The sequence below is a fragment of the Mangifera indica genome, chromosome 13, assembly GCF_011075055.1.
Source record: "Mangifera indica cultivar Alphonso chromosome 13, CATAS_Mindica_2.1, whole genome shotgun sequence".
Taxonomy (NCBI): domain Eukaryota; kingdom Viridiplantae; phylum Streptophyta; class Magnoliopsida; order Sapindales; family Anacardiaceae; genus Mangifera; species Mangifera indica.
This window is the reverse complement of record NC_058149.1, coordinates 1,446,538-1,449,188: the sequence shown is the minus strand read 5'-3', so window position 1 is coordinate 1,449,188 and position 2,651 is coordinate 1,446,538. Positions and strand designations below refer to the sequence as shown.

The 2,651-nt window shown below is 31.4% G+C and overlaps 1 protein-coding gene across 1 annotated transcript; it reads left to right on the top strand.

Moving 5' to 3' along the window:
- The first annotated feature begins 1,442 nt into the window (after positions 1 to 1,442).
- On the top strand, positions 1,443 to 2,252 carry LOC123195203. The gene is made up of 2 exons (XM_044608856.1): positions 1,443 to 1,993; positions 2,125 to 2,252. The coding sequence occupies exons 1-2, from the start codon at positions 1,455 to 1,457 to the stop codon at positions 2,141 to 2,143; spliced, it is 558 nt and encodes a 185-aa protein (XP_044464791.1). The 5' UTR covers positions 1,443 to 1,454; the 3' UTR covers positions 2,144 to 2,252.
- Positions 2,253 to 2,651: the final 399 nt, after the last annotated feature.

Genomic DNA, 2,651 nt, shown 5'->3' with positions numbered 1-2,651 from the left:
CTTCCCAGACGGCTTCTCTCTACGTCGGATGTGTTGGGGTCGAGTTGAGGGGGCCCGTCGGTGGAAGAGAAACCGTCGAGAGGGCAAGACGGCCGGTGATGGCGTCGAAGAAAGCGAAAGGGTTTGGAAATAAACCCTAGGGGGGGAAATGCAATCTTCTCAAATTTAGCTTAGGGAAAAAATGTTAGTTTTTGAACTTTTAGGGGGGAAAAGGAGATTAAATTTACCACCTTTAGGGTTTAGTTAAATCTAACCAACCATGGGTGGATGTTTGGTGTTTCCATAATTAAAGGGTGGAAACTTGTCATTACAGCATATCTTGGATGGGAAATAGTCGTTTGGCCTTTAAATTAATATATTTGATTAATTTAAAAATTAAATCAAATTTAAATTATAAAAAATTTGATTTAATTTAACTTATAAATTAGATAAATAATTTGATTTAATTTAAATTATATTAAATAATTATTAAATAATATTATTTTATCAATAAATTATAAATTTAAATCACATATCTAAGTTATAAATTTAAATAATAATTTTTAATTAAATTCAAACTAAATTTAAACCAAATTTAAACTATTTTTAATATTAATTTAATAAATTTAAATTAAATTATTTTTTATTCAAATAAAACTTAAACCAAAAAATATTTAAAGTCAGTACATTTGGTATTCACCTATTTTTTTCTCCTGCACTTGCCTAGTGGTCTCTAACTCATTTTAATTATTTAATGATTTCAAGTTTTTTTTTTGGGGGTAGTTACTTGATAAACTATAGGGCAATACAATGTGTAAAAAGAAAGAACGTACAATTGGAAGTGCTTGACAACTCATATGGTTTACCACAGCTAGAGAAGATGACAAGACTTGAATGCTTCACATCACATTATCAACTGGCAAAATTTGTCAAAAAAAAAAAAGGATCATTCATTTTCTGACAAGGATAATATGTCGTCTCCACCTCTCAAACAAAAATGGTCTCCACCTCTCAAAAAAAATGATGTATCATTAACTCTTAAACGAAGATAATGCATAATTGTTATCTCTTGAATGATGATGACATATCGTTTTCGTCAATCACTTTTCTGAATCGATAATGGCAAGAAATAGATGAGAAGGAAAATGAATATAGTCATTGTTGTCACCGGACGCTAACAATAATACTTGAAAAAATTTTAGGAAGAATATTTATTTTTCAAAATTTGGATGTGAGATATTTGTTAAATTTTTAAGCCTAAAAACAAAATATGATAAATTTTTTAGTTTAAATTTTTTTTTTATTAAATAATAATTTTATCCTTAACAAAAATAGTAAAATTTAATATATGAATAAAGATTTAAATTTTTTTATAGGTAATAAACAAAAAATTGAGTTTGTACTAAATTTTGGGTAAAAAATAGTTATTTGGCCTTAAAAACTGCAAAACATTAAGGTGCTCCTTTTGCATCTTAATGTTAATCCTTGTCGTCATATTTTCGGTATCTTTTGCAGTTTTTTACATCTGGTTTGATCCAAAACTCCCATTTTTTCACCTGCAGTCATTTTCGTTTCGACACTTCAACGTCACTGTGAAAACCGACGGCACCTACTTGAACGTTGCAATGTTGACAAGAATAGAAGTACGAAACCCTAACGGGAAGTTAACGTATCATTATGGTGGGTCCGACGTGGAGGTGAGTGCAGGGCAAGATAAGGGTATTGAGTTAGGATCCACACATGTGGCAGGATTCTCTCAAGCCAAAAACAACATGACAACTTTAAAGATTGAGACGAAGAATAACCAGCTGGTTGAAGATGGCGTGGGGCCGAGGCTAATGAGTCGATACAAAAACAAGGATATAGTGGTGAATGTCGAGATTCGGACGACCGTTGGTGTCGAGTGGAAAGGCTGGAGGAAAAGACCTTTGCGTGTTAATATCGTTTGTGGAGGTGTAACTTTGAAGACTCTTAATCGAGACATGCCCAAATGCACCATTAATTTACTCAAATGGTAAATTTTTAAATATTATTCAATTGAATACTTAAAATTAAATATAATATTTATATGAAAATACGTCTGATAATCACCTTCGAAATTCGACAGTTCTAATGTAGATTGCTGTAAATTAATCTTGCGTGCAGGATTAATAATCATGGATAAGACTGTGATCATGTGGGGGAAGTTGAAGGTAGAAGAAGACCGATGCCTCCAACAGGAGGATTATATGATATATACAATTCTGATACAATTATTTGCTTAAAAAAAAAATTGGAAAGTTTTGGCGGCTAATCCATTGACATTGTGAAGTGTGAACAATGGGATTGGCAGTATTGAGCAATTTGGAAAGTTTCAACATTAAGCAAATATGGCACTTTATTTTTTCCCAAAATTGATAACCATCATATTCTCTGCCAAACGCTTTTGTCGTCTTTAGCAAAGTGGCTCAGCAATCAAATTCTTTTTCTAAAGTAAAATAAACTTTGGTCATCATAATTCAGACATGCTTGGTCCCATAGTCAATTTTTTCAGGCACAAGGCTCAAAGAAACATTTGATTTTTAATTTAAGAATGATTATATTAATTGACATTAATCCAAAATTCTCCCCTCCAATAAAAAATTAAGAGTGATTTGGCGGCGGGAAATTGAAATTTTTAGCACTATTTTATT